The sequence below is a fragment of the Mesoplodon densirostris genome, chromosome 3 (assembly GCF_025265405.1).
Source record: "Mesoplodon densirostris isolate mMesDen1 chromosome 3, mMesDen1 primary haplotype, whole genome shotgun sequence".
Taxonomy (NCBI): Eukaryota; Metazoa; Chordata; class Mammalia; order Artiodactyla; family Ziphiidae; genus Mesoplodon; species Mesoplodon densirostris.
The window spans coordinates 64784719-64802513 of NC_082663.1; the positions used below are offsets into that span (position 1 = coordinate 64784719).

General features: G+C 35.5%; 1 protein-coding gene across 6 annotated transcripts in view; it reads left to right on the forward strand.

The window, feature by feature from the left end:
- Positions 1-15101, forward strand: part of TENT2 (terminal nucleotidyltransferase 2) — a 59615-nt gene extending 44514 nt beyond the window's left edge. For all 6 annotated transcript variants that reach the window (XM_060093088.1, XM_060093092.1, XM_060093090.1 and 3 more), the window contains 4 exons: positions 981-1117; positions 9509-9600; positions 11825-11904; positions 13719-15101. In XM_060093088.1, coding sequence (XP_059949071.1) covers positions 981-1117; positions 9509-9600; positions 11825-11904; positions 13719-13793 — 384 coding nt within the window. In that variant the 3' untranslated portion in view covers positions 13794-15101. The remainder of the gene's footprint in view (positions 1-980; positions 1118-9508; positions 9601-11824; positions 11905-13718) is intronic.
- The last annotated feature ends 2694 nt before the right edge of the window (positions 15102-17795 follow it).

Here is a 17795-nt window from a genome sequence, read left to right on the forward strand (position 1 = left end):
TTTGCTGTCTTAACCAATTGGGTTTTTTTGTTTGTTTTTTAAATTTGTTTCTTTTCTGATGGCAAAGGGGAATATAGAAAACCTTTCTTGAGGGCACTGTGAAAATTACCTGAGAAAGAGTATTTTCTAATGTAATGGATATGTATTATTTGAGAATTTCTATAGTTCATTTAGTTTATTTTAGAGCCATAACTTGCTACTAATAGAGGAAAGATCAGATATGAAAATGAATGGCATACCATAGGCAAAAAGAATAAGTACTCATTAATATTCTTTCTAATAAGTATCTTGTTTGGGCCTGGATTGCAAGCAGATGATATCCTCCTTTATGCATATTGTGCTAAAAGTAAATTGCTGAATATTGCTTGCTGGTATGTTTCCTATCTTTCTTCTTTTCCCTGCCTTCTTTGTCTTTGCAAGTTCAATTCATGTTGAACATCATTATTTCTGTTCCCTCTAAGATACAAAATACAAAATGAAATAAAATTTCAAAAAATCTTAAAATCAGCGTAAGTACTATTTATGTATTAAAATTACTTATATGACCTTTGAGAGAAATTTTAAGTGACAGTTGGAGAAAGCTCTCATCTTGTCCTTGATACATTTCAGAAAGTACAACTGCTCTTTATAGAAATAATTAAGAAGGATATACATTTATAAAGAAATCTAAATATTATTGGGTGGAATCTTGGTATGTACAGTAAGGTTTTATTTATGAATTAGAAAATCTTTTGCTACCATAGGAATTTGGTTAACTGAGTGATACACCTCAGTCAGGGTTAGAATATCTTAGTTTTTCAGGTCCTTTCTGGCCTACTCCAAACATTGGTAAAACCTTTACTGGAAGAAAATCTTCAGATTCCCAAATTGCCAACATAAAGAAAATTCTGTCTTCTTCAGACGGCCTTATGTTAGGATTTATAAAGTTTTTTGGTGTGTTTTTAAATGGCCTCACATTTTTCCCTTTTTCTTTTTGATAGGAATCTTTTAGTCCTGCTATACAGCTGCACCTTGTACATCAAGCTCCATGTAATGTTCCTCCTTACCTCTCAAAGAATGAATCAAATCTTGGGGACCTCTTACTGGGCTTTCTTAAATATTATGCTACAGAATTTGAGTAAGTGAAATTTCAAATTGTGTTTATTCGTTTGTAAATAAGTGAATGCTACGAATTGGGTCAGAAACTGTATCAATTTCAATGTTGTAAACTACTCCAAAAATGTGTAGTTTATAAAATTTAATATCTAATGATTATTAGAAACTAAATAGCTTTCCTGTTTCTAGCTAATAAAAAAAATTATAGTTTCATAAGCCCAGTTTTAGTTGATTTCAGTAGTGATCCCATTTTATATTTAGCCACCTCTTTCCACTGTAGGGCCTGAATAAATGTTTGTGTTGGTCCTGTGTAGGTGCTGTATAGTATGGAACATCTGTTTTCCAGGAACTTAAAATTTGTAATAAAAAACACAGCTAAAACAAACTTGGGAAAAGTTCTACTTAATACTTGATATCTGAATAAATAGTTGTGTTTGTATGATATACAAATCAAGGAATACTCCTTTTCCTTTTTTTTTTTTTTTTGGTGAGGGTGATACATAAACATGAAGCAGTAAAGTGTATAGTCAGGCTGGCCATAACTGAAAGTTCTTACGGGAGTTCTTAGTCCAGATAGAGTGGGATTAGGGGTTGTTTGCAGCTCTTCTGATCAATTTGGAAAAGATTGAAGGAGAGAATGAATGAGAGAACTTAGGAGTTGTACAGTTAGAGGAGGAGGGTACAATGACCATAGGGTACCAGTTTGAAGAGGGTTGGAGAGGGGAACAGTAATGGTAAGCCTAATAAATTGCTATTACTTGGTGGGAAGAACTGTTCTAAGCAGATTATATGTATTATCTCATTAGTTTACATAATAGCCAAATGAGTTGGTATTATTTTATGCCCATTTTACCAGTGAGGCATATAGAGAGGTGGGGAAACTGGCCCGAAGATCACACAGGTAGTAAGGGGAATACTTCAGATAGTTTTGACTGCAAAATTCACTCTCTTAACTATGATACTTTACTGAAATGTTGATATTATCTGCTATCATACAGGAGTTCTAAAGAAACTTCACTCATATAAGATGATTTGAAACATAGGACCTGAAGGAAGAAATGTTCTTTACATTCCTCCAAGTAAAGTTTCTATCAGACTGCCTGTTTTGTTTATGGTTGTGTCTCCATTACCTAGCCCAATGCCAGGTAGTGGTACGTGAAAAATACTTGCTATAGGTAAATAATTTTGAAGCAGAAAGTAAGATTATGGATATGAGTCAGAGATCCTTAAGGTGACTTAGAAATTACTGAATTAGGTTAACAAAAGGAGTAAGAAAAGTGCTGAAGAAAAGTAGTTCAATAAGAATGAAGTTATAATAATCCAGGTTAAAAATGACCAGGACCTGAATGTAAGTCTAGGCAACAAAGATAAAAAGGAAGGAGCTTTCATTTATATAAAGATGAGGGAAGATTTAAGACTGTATGAGACATGGGACATAGAGAATATAAAGGTTATTCTAGAGTTAAGATTTTTTAAGATGTTGCAATGATAATAGCTAGTGTTTCGTGAATGTTTACCTAGTGTCCTGCAGTATGCCGAGTGAATCCCATGTATTATCTCATTTAATCCTCACAATAACCCCCTTTCAAACTTCAGGAATTTGTGAACTTGAAACTTGCCCATAACGATACAGTTAGATAGCCAGAGAACTGGGATTCAAATTCAGGTGACTCTAAAACCACTTTCTTAGTTGTTAGACTGTATTAGCATCGTCTGTTGTGTCATGTAAATTAGATATTGGGGAAAGTTCATAAAAGAAAGATATTTTTCTGCCATGTAGAGTTTAGGATTAGAGCATCTAGAGAAATACTTTGAAAATCATCTGCTTTGTTGGACTGAAACAAAATGGTAGATGTGCGGGTTTGTATGTTATTTTAGTATTAGCAGAAACTAGCTTGCTGTGCCAAATGAATCTGGCTAAGAGGTTTTGAACTTTTGGACGCACTTGTTATGATGCTACATGATTTAGGTGACATCTTCACCTACTGTTTCATCATATAGTGCATTGTTTCATACCAGATATTTTCAGAAATTTGACTGTAGGGAGCATAGCCAAGAGTGTAGTCATGGTAATGAACTAGGTGCTGTGCAGAAGAATTCTGGCAGCCATTAGAAGCATTTGTAAGGATGTTTTCTGAACTTTGAGATACTATTAAAAAACTCCCTTTACTTGAAGACAAAGAATTAAGTGCCTGTGAAAGGATGCTTGAGTACATGGTATGAATGGTGCAGAAATTTTATATGGCCATTTAAAAATGACCATTAAAAAGATTTTCTTACCTACTTCACTCGCAGCTTTCTCCTTAAACCTTGCTGCTGAAAATTCTTAAAATGAAGCCAGGTTTCTAGAAATGTACCTAGGAACGAGGAACTGACAAAATAGGAAAAAAACGATCAGGTGGTTTGGGAGTCTAGAAAAACATATAGTCAGAATTTAATCACTTTGTAATTTAGCAAAAAAACAAAAAAGAAAAGAAAATTTTAAATTCTAAATATCTTACAGACTCATAGATACTGGAGATTCTAGGAACCTTAAAAGGTATCTGTTTTATAATTCTCTTTATTTTCTGGATGCCCAATCACATGTCATTACTGCTAGTTTGTTGAATTAAAAATACATACCTATATACTTAAATACATACATTTTTTTGAAAAAGGAAATACAAAGGACAATTTTTCTATCTCCTTTCTTACTATTTTTTCCTCATTTTATTTCATCAATAAATCATTGAGTGCCTACTCTATACCAAGCTATTTTCTATGCACTGGGGATATAGCAGTTAACAAAACTGTCTTTATGGAGCTTATCTTGTAGTATGGAGAGATAGACAGTAAACAAAATGTACAGTATGTTAGATGGTGGTAAGTAGAGAAAAATAAAGCAAAAGCAAGAAAGGATATTCTGGTGTGTGTAGTTGTTGCAGTTTTAATACCTGTATTGCCGTTTAATACCTAGCCTGGTAAGACAGTCTCACTGAAAAGGTGACCTTTGAAATAAAGACCCAACGGAGAGGAAGGTGTGAGTTATGTGTCTATATGGGAGAAGAGCTTTCCAAACAGAAGGAAAAACAACTGCAAAGACCCTGAGGTGGAGGTTTGCCTAACATGTTCAAGGAACAGCAAAGAGGCCAGTGTGACTGGAAGAGAGTGTAGAAGTCAATGATGTCTGAGAGTTAAGGAAGTCCATGTCATGTAGGGTCTTGTGGTTAATTTTGATGACTTTGACTTTTCCTCTGGGTAAAACGGGAAACCACTGGAGGGGTTTCAGTAGAGAAATTGCATGATCTGATTTAGTTCATAACATGCTCATCCTGGTTGGTGGATAAGAATAGACTGAAGGGGGAGCCGAAGGCAGAAGCAAGGAGACTGTTTAGAAAGGTATTGTAGTAATCTAAGAGAAGTCTTGTAGCTTGGGTAAAGGTGGTTGCAGTGAAAGTGGATGAGAAGTGGTCAGATTCCACTTACATTTTGATTTGCCACAGATTAGATGTGACCTAAGAGAAAGCGAGGAGCCAAGAATGGCTTCTAAGATTTTGGCCTGAGCAACTGAAAGGGTGGAGTTGCCATTAGGTGTGATGCAGAAGACAAGGGAGGAACATTACTGATTTTGAACATTTTAAGGTTGAGATACCCACAAAATATTCAAGTAGAGATACTGAGTAGAGAGTTGGATATACAACTCTAGAGTTCAGGAGCGAGGTCACAGTTAGAGCTTTATATTTGGGAGTTGTCAGCAGGTAGGTGGTATTTAATGCTAGGAAACTTTTTGAGAAAACCAAGGGAATATAGATAGAAAAGGTTTAGTCCAAAGACTAAACCCTTAGATACTCCAGTGTTAAGAGGGTTACAGGAAATACAGAAGATACAAGAGTGTTTTAAATGACAGTGAAGAGAGAAAGACAAATTCAGAATGTAGATATTCTGTGAAACAACTGGCCTAGTCTCTCAAAAAGTCAATACCTTAAAAAAAAAAAAAAAGGTGGAGGGAACATTTCCAGATTAAAGAGATGGAACAATCAAATACAATGGATGAACCTGGATTACAATCGGATTGTAGAGAGGGTGGAAAAATTATAAAAGGCATTTGAGTTAACATTAATTTCTTGATGCTGTTGGTGTTACAAAGGAGAATAGCCTTATTCTTAGATATATGCCAAAGGATAAAGAAATGAAGTTTCACTCTGTCTACAGCTTAACAAAAGGGTCAGTTCAAAACATACACATATACACACACACACAAGCAAATGTGGCAAAATATTAACCACTGTTGCACTGCTTTTAAGTTTTATGCTTTTCATTTTTTCCCTTTGAAAAATGTCATAATACAGAGATGAAATAAAAATAGATTAGGTATGAGAAGGAACTAATATATAGTAATCAAAAAAGGAAGAATCATTGAGAAAGGAGGAAAGCCAATAGAATGTGGTGTCTTGGAATCCAAGGGGGAAAAACGTTTTGAGGAGGAGGGAGTGATTATGTGCGTCACATTTTTTGATAGATCAAGTACAAGATGAGAACTAAAAGCTGACCATTGAAGCATCTGTCCATGTGGAGGCTACTGGACCCTTGACAGGAGCAGTTTCTGTGGAATAATGTGGATAAAGAGCGTCATTGGGGCCTTTCTCACCTTCTGAGATGGCCCATACTCTGTGGAGTGTGTTTCTCCCAAGACCAGTCTCGCCTTCTGAGATGGCCCACACTCTCTCTGTGCAGTGTGTTTCTCTCTAAATAAATCCACTTCTTACCTATCAAAAAAAAGTGTCATTGGTGTGAGCTAAAGAGAGAAAAGGAGGGAAGGATTTAGGTAGTGTAGCTAACTCTCTAGGGGAATTTACGTACTTGTAAAGGGAGCAGAAAAAGTGGAGTAGAAATTGGAGGATTAAACAGGGTTGAGATTTTGTTTTTAGAAAGGAGAAATGTTGCCATCTTTATGGCAAAATTGGTGATACCAGAAAAATTGTAGTAAATTGTTGAACAGTCTACTTCTTTGAGTAGAGAAGGATTGGAATCTAGAGCACAAGTGGAATAGAAGCGCTGACAATTCATTAATAATAGTGAGGAAAAAAAAGAATACATAGATACAGACAAATGCAGGTTGATGTGGTGGGAGCTAGAGGAAACTATCTTTTGATTGTTTTAGTTTTTTTAGTGAAATGAAGCATGGACATCAGCCGGGAAGGATTGTGAGGGAGTAGATTTGACAAGTGAGGAGAAGGTATGAATTGTCATGTAGAAGAGTAAAGGAGTGAATTAACTATGGAAATATAGTATGATTGGTGGGTAGTAGCATTTAGGATCCTTTTGAGCTAAGTCATCTTGAATTTAAAGTGATCATAAATGGAAAGGTCAATATGGTTGCATTTTTTCTCCAGCGCTGTTTAGCTGCTTGGGAAAGGATTGGAGTAAACAAAGATTTAATTATAGTTGTATCAGCCAAGTAAGTTCAGTGCAGCAAGAGCAGGTAAGAGAGTTGAGGGATATGCAAGGGAGTGATTTTAATAATTGACTATGGACAAGACATATTAAATTCAGTCTTGAAAATGGGCACAGTGTTGCCTACAGGACATCTAGGTGGCAGTTTCCAATAGTTACTTGTAAGTTTTGGCGTGGGGCTTAGTAGCTGGAGAAGAAGATTTGGGAAAGAAACATTAGAGTACTGAAGCCCGGATGGGTGCTCTAGCATTAGAAAAAGATTGAAAAAGACAAAGTCCTGATAGACACCAGCATTTAAAGGGTCAGGCAGAAGAGGAGCCAGTCAAAACAAAACAAAACTCTAGGATTAGAGTCAAGCTTTTTCTCTGCTTACAAGATTTGAAATTCCTAACAAAGTGTTTGTTTGTTTGATTGTTTGCTTCCCAGCCCTTAGTAATAGAATAAAAATATACAATTTTTTCACTTACTTTGACTAGTCTTAGCACATATGCAGCCATGTGGTATCAGACACATAATTTTGTCTTTATTAGACTAAAATTTTTCTTTGTAATGTTGAAGTCTGCATTTCCAATTTAATCAATTGTCTCAAAATACTTTCTGTTTGTCACAAAAGAATGGCTAGAAGAGAATTAATAAATGAGTACCAGCTCATTATCATTACTGAAGAAAAAAAGTGAGCATCTTACCAATATAGTCAGAAATCTGTTTTATATTCAAAAGATTATCACACATTATCAGATCTGTTTTAGATTAAGTCCCATATCTGTTGTTCTAGTCTCTTCTGAAACATCCCTCTTTTATAGATTGTATCTTATTTTATACTTTGATTATTGAGTGACAATGATAGATTTTCACATGGCAAGCAAATTATGGTAGAGAAATATGGTATGATAAAAGGCTTAGTTTAGAACCTGTTTTAAAGAAGGAAATGTGTAGGGAAAGTACTTCTAAATTACCATTTGAATTCTACATTTAAATTCACCTCTAAGATTAAAAGTAGTATATAAGTTATGTATCATGTTTATGATTTGAAATATTTAATAATTTCAAATATTTGAAAGTTCTTCAAAAATGCAGTAGATTGAATCAGTCCAAATAGTAGTGGTTCAAATATTCTTTTTTAATTCCTCTATGAAGTACTTCAAATGATACAGTCATTTAAATAACTGAATTGTTTGAGTTGATTATAGGTTGAAGATTAAACACTATCTGGTTAGGGATGAAAAAGTGAATATGGATGTGTCACATACGTTTCTGTGATCCAGTTTAGAATCAAATACTGGCATGTAATATAAATTCAGGATTGGATTTAATAGAAATATAGTGGTGAGGAGAGTTCCTTTGATTTAAGAAAGTAAAAGTTTTAGTTTAACAGCAGGATACAGTATTTCAATATTTTAAACTTGTCTGAGAGAAAAAAATCAGTCCACTCCCTTTTAACATAATATTTCCTATTTTAATTCTACTGCAGATTCCACTGTCCTATAAGTTGAAATTAGAAACAAGCAGTCTCAGGAAAAAGTTCATTTTATTAGTGAAATTTGTCTTATGCCGTATAAAGTGAAGTAGCACAAAGTGTAATTCTACTGTAATTTTGTGTGGGTCAGCAATGTGGTTATATAACTCTCCCCTTTACATTGTTATTTTTAAGAAAATTTTGGTAACACACTTGGACCAGTAGAGCAGTGTACTTCTTTTCTGTTTGGAGTCCAAACTAACAGAGCTGCTGTACGTGAAGGATCTAAAACATCTTACTGTAACCAATCCTAAGTATTTCTTTTTGACAACCCACTTATTTTTAAAAAACATAAATTCTGATATATATTTTTAAAGAACTTAAAGCTGTCTTTGCAAACTATTTCTAAACTGTATTCTTGGTAAGAAAAAATAGAAAATCATACTTTGAGGATTCTTTTCAGTTATCAAACTTCACAAGATGCAATATTTTCTTGCATGTTTAACATAGAAATTGGTCAGTTTTCCAGAAACAAATGCCATACTGGACCCACGATTATATCCTTATGGATTCTCTAATAAATAGAGGCAGAGTAGGACGAGTGTTGCATTTGGAATGTCCCAAACCGTGGTCTTTCTCCTACTGAAATGATGGAGAAAGCTAAATACAGCTGCAAAAAAAGATATCAGCTATACCCCAAACTCATTTTTCTGTTGCATACAAGCTGAGTGGTCATGTGTTTTTAAAATGTCTTTGAAACAAGGAAAATTGTACTTGTATAAAATTATTATAATTTGAACTTGTACAAAATTATTATAAATTTAAAAGAACAGTGTAAGGTTAGGATATACTAAAGACTGGACAGTTTACCTTCAAGCATGCTGATAAAATTGTTTTACTTGAATAAAACTTCACTGTTAACATCTACATCTGATATACAGCAATAACGGTATGTTTTCATAGAGTATTATTTTTTTTCTTAAAACAGCATCTTGCTTCTACTGGAAAATTAAAAAATTTTCTACCATAAATCGTATCAGTAGAGGTGCACCTGAACAGAAATTATTTAATAATGCCAGAAAACAACACAAGAAGATTACCTCTCTCTTACCAAATAAAAAATTCTTACTGGGGTGTTAACAAGGAACATAGTTTTTTTGCTTACTTACACTTTATTTTTCATATTACTTCATTTATTCAAAAAATATGTATTGAATACCTAGTTTATACTAAGCAACTAGGTGAAGAGTAAAAAAAAAAATACACAAATAGCTCAGCATCTTGGAGCTTTCATTCTATTTAGGGGAGACCCACAATAACATAATAAATAAGCAAATTGTTAGAATGTAAGTGCTGTGGAGACAAACGAAGTAGAGAAGGGGAAATGGGGATCGAGGTACAGAGGGTTGAAGCAAATTCCAGTTCTATGAGAAGATCAGAGTAGGCTTAACTACTGATATAATAAAAATAATAAAAGGGAAGTTAAGAAAATAGTTAACATGATTAATGTTTTTCTTTTGATAGCTGGAACAGTCAAATGATTTCAGTTCGTGAAGCCAAAGCCATTCCCAGGCCTGATGGTATTGAGTGGAAAAATAAATACATCTGTGTAGAAGGTAGCTTTCCCACAACTACTCTCTATTTCCTATCCAACTATCATCATAGTACTGAGAGAATTACTTGAATACTTTCAGCTTATATTTCATCTAAAAGTAGTACATTTATGTTCTGAAGTGGTTTATAAGTCTTTTAATTGTAAGATTTTAATTAAAAAAATAATTTAAAATTCTTTAGTTGTAAGAAATAATAAACACGAATTTAGGTGTTGAATCTTTCCAGTCAGTAAGATTTGAGCAGTCTTCACACACCTCTCATGCTTGTAGTTGGTTGAAATTTAGTTTCATGACTTACAGGTAGAAGAAAATGATTCTTTGAAATAAAATTAGTTCTTTTATACTTAAATATTGATAATGAATACAAGCTAGATTTTTATGAATATAAAATTGATTTTCCTTTAAAAATTAAATGGTCTGCAGATAGTCTGTTCTCTAAAATTAATTTACATGTAGTTTAATATTTCTTTAAGTCAGTGGAAACTGACTTCAAGAGGCAATATTGTTCTCACAGATGCCAAGTGGATGACTTTTGTAAATCTTGAGGTAACATAAAGGGTTGAGATTTGGCATTTGCAGGAAAACATCAGATTTAGAGTATTTTAATTTTGAATTATAATGCAACATCTTAAGAGTTTATAAATGTGAAATTGAATCTCCTGCTTTGGTGTTTTCATTTGCTAAATTGCACAGTGTGTGTATGTTATTTTAGTTACTTGGTTCTTTTGAATATTAAATACAGTTGTAAAGTGCTACGCACTGTGTGATCTGATAGTTTGGCATATGGCGTTATTTTATTTTGAAAAGTACTGTGACAATAAACTTTTTTGAAATAGCCTTTCTGAGCAATAAAAAAATAAACAAAAGGAGTTTTTAAAATTACGGGCCTGATTAGATTATATGACAAATCTAAAGTTAATATCTCCATCAAATTTCCTGTTCTTTCACACCTTTTTTGAGGTCTTTCCCCTCATTCTAGCAACTTCATTCTCTTTCTCTCTAGTCTCTCTCTTTCAGCTTTACAGCATACATAGGTCTTCTCATCCTTGAAAAATACTCTTGACTTGATCCTACTGGCTTTTCTGAGTACTTTTTTTTCTCTTTTTTATGCCCAAATTCTTCAACTCTAGTAATTTTAACCTACTGCTGGCATTATTTCAGCCCCCATCTCACTCCTAATGCCTTTAGTTCTCCTTCTTTTCTCACTATTATCTTCAGTTTCCTCGTTCTCTTATATAGAATCAGTTTCTTTGTCTCTATATATGAACTCTTCTCTCTTTATTTTGTGGGTGAAGGGTGAGTGGGGTGAGGGTAAAGACATGGAAAGTAATATTGGAGACACACACATAAAATCTCTTCTTTTGTTCCCTTCCTGTCTTGTCCACTTTTTTCTCTATCCTGTTTTTCTGTGTTTCACTGCCAAATTTCTAATACAAGTTACCGTTCTCACTGCATTTTTTTAAAGCCATTTAGTCACACCATAATTCTCTGCACTGTCTTCCATCCTCCCTGGTATTAAACCTCTACTTTCAAAGGCGTTGACCTTTCTCCTACTAGACAAATCAGTGGGTTTTTAAAATTATTTTATTATTTTATTATTTATTTATTTTTGGCTGCGTTGGGTCTTCATTGCAGTGTGCGGGCTTTCTCTAGTTGTGACGAGCGGGGGCTACTCTTCATTGCAGTGCATGGGCTTCTCATTGCGGTGGCTTCTCTTGCTGCAGAGCACAGGCTCTACGTGCACGGGCTTCAGTAGTTGTGGCTCGCAGGCTCTAGAGCACAGGCTCAGTAGTTGTGGTGCACAGGCCTAGCTGCTCTGTGGCATATGGGATCTTCCCAGACCAGGGCTCGAACCTGTGTCCCCTGCATTGGCAGGCGGATTCTTAACCACTGCGCCACCAGGGAGGTACCTCACAGTAGGTTCTTGACTCTATGATTCGTCAGAAATCTTACCTATTTTTATGGTTTAGACTTAATATACCTATGCTGTTTACTTCATTTTTAGACATCTTCTCACTGAATTTTATCTATCTTGTTAGACAGCTCATAGCTATTATAAAACTATTTATTATACACATAAATCTAACGTTAGGCTAAACCACATGCAATTGCTACTGTGTAGGTCAGAAACTGTCAAATATTGGCAATTTCATATAATTCAACCAAATAAAAAACTGAAGTTCTCATTTTAATAATTTCTTGTTTATATGTGCATTTAACATTGTAGAACCTTTTGATGGAACAAATACAGCCAGAGCTGTGCATGAAAAGCAGAAGTTTGACATGATCAAGGATCAATTTTTAAAGGTAAACAATGCATCAGATTAAACTCTAGAAACATTAGTGCAATAGTGTGCTTTGAAAATTAAAAAAACATATAGGTAATAGGAAAGAACAGCTCTGGTTCCTATGTTGTGAAGCAATTAATGTGGCACAATGGGGAATTTATTACTTGAATTTAGAAATACTCCTTCAGAGAGATCTGACTCCGCTTTTACTCACATGGCTTTCACTTTGTGGAAATAAGCATTTTCACAGTGAGCTTATTAAGCTCTCAAAATGAATGAATAAAACCTAAAGGACTCCTTTCCCTCCTTAAAATATTAGGGAACTTGTAGCCTTAGAAGAAAACCATGTCTGTTCCATATTTTTCTTCTATATACCCCACTGTAACAAGGAACTAGAGCTCCATTTTATCTTTGTTTATATTCTGAGAAGTTAAACAAAATGTATGTGTTTGTGTGCACACACATTTTGTATATATAAAGTCATATATATGTAAACTGTAGTTTATTCCTTAGCTCTCTAGTCCACAGTATGAATTTTTTTTTTTTTTTTTTTTTTTTTGCGTTACGTGGGCCTCTCACTGTTGTGGCCTCTCCCATTGCGGAGCACAGGCTCCGGACGCGCAGGTTCAGCGGCCATGGCTCACGGGCCCAGCCGCTCCGCGGCATGTGGGATCCTCCCGGACCGGGGCACGAACCCGTGTTCCCTGCGTTGGCAGGTGGACTCTCAACCACTGCGTCACCAGGGAAGCCCCACAGTATGAATTTTTTCATCAGTGATTTTGCTAGGTTTGATTCCTAGCTTCAAGTTATTCAACAATACAGAGTAGAAACACATTGATAGAAATATGTATAGTAATATTATGAGACATATAGGAGAGAATACTAAATAGAATAAAAAGATCAAGGAACTTGTGAAGATCATTTTAGAGGCATGTTTTTTCATTACCGAGATGTCGAAGTAGACTTTATTTTGATGATTATTAAAAATGCAAGTGTATCATGTTACAGGCTGTCCTTCAAATTACGCCCTCTCAGTTTGTCAACCAGAATAGAAAATTTAAAATGAAATGGAATTCTGCAGGGCAAAACAAGTATCCAAGAGGGAATGTTTTTCTCTATCAGATTAAATTGAGAACTCAAAAGTAGCATTTCTGCATTGCTGTTCTTACTGATGGGTGAGCTTTCATTTATGATTGTTTAGCTATAAAACCAATACTTTTAGTCAGTTGAACAACTGAAGTGAGAACAAACTGCAAAGATCTGCAGCCAGATTTTTTGGTAGTGGGCCAGATTTTTAGCTTATGAACGAGAATTTCAGTTTCTTTTTTCTTTTCTTAAAAATTCTTTTCACTCTTCTTTTCTAGATGTATAAGGTGCTTTATTATAGATTTACTCTCTTCTTCATAAATACAGTTTTTAATTGAAAGGGCTTTCTAGATACAATAGTCAATCAAATAATTGAAGTATCTTTCCTTACCCTCTCAAACCCAAAGGTTTTGTATTAATTACTTTGCTGTTTTAAATGACATTATCTAAATCGGTGAATAAATGTTAACATTGTCAGTTGCATCTTTTTGTACCACCTATGTGCTCATTTCTTTATTAATGAATTGGAGCTACACAGGTGTAAAGTTTTTAAATAACATCTTTCTGATGACAGAAACAATACTTTTACTGTGTTAAAAAGTTGGGAGATAAAAACACAGACACAAAAAAGTCACCCCAAATTTTACTGCCTTGAGAAATCACTGTTAACATTCTAGTAACTCTTCTTTCAGTCTTTTGTTCCACATATATTTTAGGTTTTACGAATGATTTTTCTTTCTCTTCCAGTCATGGCACAGATTGAAAAACAAACGAGATTTGAACAGTATACTACCGTTAAGAACTGCTGTCCTGAAAAGATAACTGGCCTCTATTTCTTAATAAAGAACAGTAGTAACATCATAATGCATTTTGTTTACCTTCATCATGGTTTCTTTTTAATTGTTCTTCTTGTTTTCATGTTTTATTCTTAAGAGGACATACTTATATATGCATATTTTATTATGACATTTCCTAATAAAACCCTTTGATTTAAAGATGTATTTTTGAAAATGTTTACATTGATGATTAGTAATATTATGGCATGAATTTTCAGGAGATCAAATAAAATATTTTTTTGAGAATTATCAAATAAAAGTTTTTTGCTATAACTGAAATTAATTGTACCACATGCTAATACTGAAGAGATGTGTGGACTGTTTTGGAAAGGGTCTGATTTATACATACTTAAAGTATCACCTTCAGTAGATGGTTTGTTGCCTGAGTCTGTTCTAGTGAAGTGAAGATTCGAGTCAGTTATTCAGTTACTTGAAGCAAAATGAAATCTTTTATTTCAGTGAAATCACTGCAGAGGCATGAAATACTGGACAATTGCCTTAAGTCTTCACTTGACTCATCAGGATAGACTGAGGCTTTGTGTCGATATTAGCATTTCATTAGTACCTCACATGCTTCTGGTGTACTCGTGATTCCTTTAAATTTTGTGTTGAAACAACTACATTTTGCACTGTAGTAATATGAGCACTAACTCTGTATTGTACAGCAGTTAGGGAATTGTTATGAAGAATCAGTTCAGTGTAGACATTTTGAAAAGATTGAAGAATCAGTTCAGTGTAGACATTTTGAAAAGATTAAGCCCTCTGTGCTTTATGATAGCTTAGTGCAATTTGCACTTTTGCTTTACTTCCTGTTTTCCTGCTTTTATTTTTCCTGTGACATGAAGCAACAGAAACTGAAAGATCAAAGTTGAGATTATATCCTATTGATAGTATCAGAGTTTTTTCTGTGTATAATTATAGGACTGTAATCTAAACTGGAATTTTTAGGCAGTAAGCCACTATTAAATGTTCTAGATAAGACATTATTATAAATAAAAGCTTAATGTTTGTAAAGATATCTTTTCCACAAGAAGAAATAGTGGTGGCTGCTAAAAAAGCTACAGTGTTTATTAAGGTCGTTTTTGGTTTATGTAAATATTTGTAAATTGGTCAGTGCCTGTAAATTTAAATATAAATAATCTTAAAAACAGTTTTAACTTTTTCAAAAGGACTGTGTACAACTTCTTTTAGACCTGCTGTAGCACAGTTTGTACCTCTAATGTATTTGGTTTTTTTGCAGACCAATTCAAATGCTAACAAGACTTTTGCTTTTTGACTCATAAAAGGTGCATATTTTCATTTTTTTCTTTAAGTTTAAATTTTTGTATGATCAAATGGAATAAAGTTTATATATGGAAATTGTCGATGTGTTTTTTGCTTTTTTTTTTTTTCTTTCTTCTGTGAAAGTCTTTACTTCTGAGATGAGATTGAGGCTGTAGTTATCATCTGGAGCTGAACTGAATCCGGTTATTGTGTGTAATTATTTAGATTATGCAGAGAATCTTGGAATCAAGTTCATTCTTTAAGCCAACTAGCCACATCAACACCCTATTTCTCTGGCATTATTAGGAATGAAGCTTTCCACACAGGTGAATTTTTCAGTTTACTGATGATTAATGCTTTTGAAGCAATTAAGCTTTATATACTAGTTCTTTTTCTTGGAAATTTCCCTAAAATGTATTTTACACTGTGCAACTCTTCTTTATCAGAATGTGTTGAGTATAATTAATATTCTAGTAATGACTCCAGGTAATAATTATAAACAATAAATAATAGTCATAGTACTCCATAGTAATACTGTGTAGCTGTCAGACATGGGTAAGTGTCTGGGGCATTCTACCTCTACAGTATTATGACATTTCCTAATAAAGCCCCAGAATTTACCATGGACTCCTTCATGTCACTGTTTTCTCAGCTTTCAATGACCACCAGGCCCCCTATCTCACTGCTGCTGCTTTTCAGCCGTACAGCTATAACAGATAGATCAAGAAGTTAATAAATTTACACCCACTTGTAAATCAATAGACTGAAACCTAAGATTATGCACTTTGTGACTGCTAAATATGTGAGATAAGTGGTCTGTCAATATATGAGAGAATTTTTTTTTTTTTAAATTGTGGTACGCGGGCCTCTCTCTGTTGTGGCCTCTCCCGTTGCGGAGCACAGGCTCCGGATGCGCAGGCTCAGTGGCCATGGCTCACAGGCCCAGCCGCTCCACGGCACGTGGGATCCTCCTGGTCCGGGGCGTGAACCTGCATCCCCTGCATTGGCAGGCGGAGTCTCAACCACTGCGCCACCAGGGAAGCCCACCTGTAGTTTTGATTAGTGTTTAATAGATCTCACAGCTGCAATTGATTCCTTTTTGTCCTAATGAGCAGACACTTGGGATTACTAATGCAAAAGCCTACCTGCTGTAAGAGAATGCATACTGCTGATGTTAAACCTGGTTTAGTGAACCCTGGAAGGCTGGACTCTTGCTGTCTTCCCTCTCATGCCCCCTAGCTGATGCTTCTGTACTGTACCTCAACTACCTGCAGTTCTTTGCCCACAGACCTAATGCACACATATGAGCTAGGGATAACTGTAACTGGGGAATACTACCTAATTTACATTTATCGTATTTAACAACTCTGTGAATAGAATTTGCTGTAATTAAAAATCAGTGTTAGCTCTTCTAGCCATAAAATCATTCTTATGAAAAAAAAGATCTTTATGTATTGTGAAGATATCTCTACCTGTTGTACATAGCAGGCCTGTTCTCTTCAGTGCAGGGACCATTCATTAAGCACCTACTATGTGCTAAGTACTTTGCTAAGCTTCTGCGCTTGTAAGAGATGGGGATAGTGGGACAAAGATAAACTTACAGTCTACTGGGGAAAGAGACACAAACATAATTTGAATATAGGATAATGTGGGAACCTAAAACTGGTATTGAGCTTAAGCTGGGGATTTCAGAGAAAGGTGTGATCTTGAATGATGAGTACCTAGGTAAATAAAGACGGGAAGAACGTTTCAGGTGGAAGGAATTGTGTACATAAAGGCACAGTGGTGTGACTTGATAAATGTTAGATACTCCTGGCTTCCAAAGACAAGACCAGACAGCTAAGATGTGGGTTGTTAGCATTTATCTTCCCAAGGACCTTGTGCTTTAGTCCTAGAACAGTGGGAAGCCATTGAGGGCTCTTAAACATGGGCATGGCATGATCTGGGACTTTGGGTTGAATTTCAGACAAAACAGACTTTGGTCAATGTAGGGGAGACTATTCCTCTTCAAAGTTTTAAGATTTGTGGAGATAAAAGTTTCCTGGCTGAATAATCCAGGGGTCACTGAGGAAGAGAATACACAATATTGATTTGCAAATATAAAAGGAGCCAATACTGAACAATGGTTCAAAACTGGGCTTTTGAAATGGGCAGACTTTGTTTCCCATTGGGTCACTTTACTAGCAAAAGGAGACCTTGAGCAAGCTAGGTACCCAAGCTCTTCTGAGCCTGTTTTCTCATTTATAAAACCAGCATCTTAGTTAAACCTACCACAGCAGAGTTGTGAGGGGAAAGTTACGAGTGCCTGAACTAGTAGTCAGTGTTCTGCTCTGTAAAAGGGAGTAGTTACTTGGTTGGGATAAGGGCCCATCGAGTAGCTCAGCTCTCCTCCAAACCTGAAGCCTACCAAAACCCACTCTAGAGGGAAGAGAAGCAGTGGGGGCTGTGTGCCTTTCCTCCTCCCAACTCCCGGATGCAGCGGGAGCCTGCGCCCCTCGGAGTGGTGCTCTCCAGTTGCCCAAAGGGCCCGCCAGGGACCCGCCTAAATTGGGGCGGGGAGGCCTGGGGGGAAGTTAGACGCGCGGGGAAGAGGAGACGCCGAGCCCGGGCCCCAGAAGCTCGGTGGTGAAACTTTCTGACGCCTTCTATTTAAAGTCGCGGGTATCACCCGCCCCCGGGAGGGAACCCGAGCCGTCCCGCCGGGACAGGTCAGGGCCGGACCGGG